The sequence below is a fragment of the Penaeus monodon genome, chromosome 28, assembly GCF_015228065.2.
Source record: "Penaeus monodon isolate SGIC_2016 chromosome 28, NSTDA_Pmon_1, whole genome shotgun sequence".
In the NCBI taxonomy this organism is placed as follows: domain Eukaryota; kingdom Metazoa; phylum Arthropoda; class Malacostraca; order Decapoda; family Penaeidae; genus Penaeus; species Penaeus monodon.
Window position 1 is genome coordinate 25,213,497 of NC_051413.1, and position 365 is coordinate 25,213,861.

Here is a 365-nt window from a genome sequence, read left to right on the forward strand (position 1 = left end):
TTATGGGTTATGACCTGCATTAGGATTTGAGTCTGCCTTCATGGTATGGTACATTGGATAGAGGACAGAGTCATTTCCCATAGTCTGAAAATCAGATGTTTGATTTATTTACTTGTGGTAACCATATTATATTTGTTTACCCTGTCCCCTCCAGAGCTGGTGCTGAAGCAGGAACAGGAGGAGTACAGGAGGGAAGGCATTGCATGGCAAACCATCGAATACTTCAACAACCAGATCATTTGTGACCTGGTTGAGCAGTCCCACAAGGGCATCATTGCCATTACAGATGAAGCATGTTTAAATGTGGGCAGAGTGACAGATGAGGTTAGTGAATAGCAATTTATTCTGACTGTCTGGGTTTTTTT

General features: G+C 42.2%; 1 protein-coding gene across 1 annotated transcript in view; it reads left to right on the forward strand.

Moving 5' to 3' along the window:
- The window catches only part of LOC119591428 (unconventional myosin ID-like), a gene marked incomplete in the record, with an annotated part of 95,009 nt that overhangs the window by 88,137 nt on the left and 6,507 nt on the right, over positions 1–365 (forward strand). Inside the window, 1 exon segment of the mRNA XM_037940169.1 lies at positions 155–324. Coding sequence (XP_037796097.1) covers positions 155–324 — 170 coding nt within the window.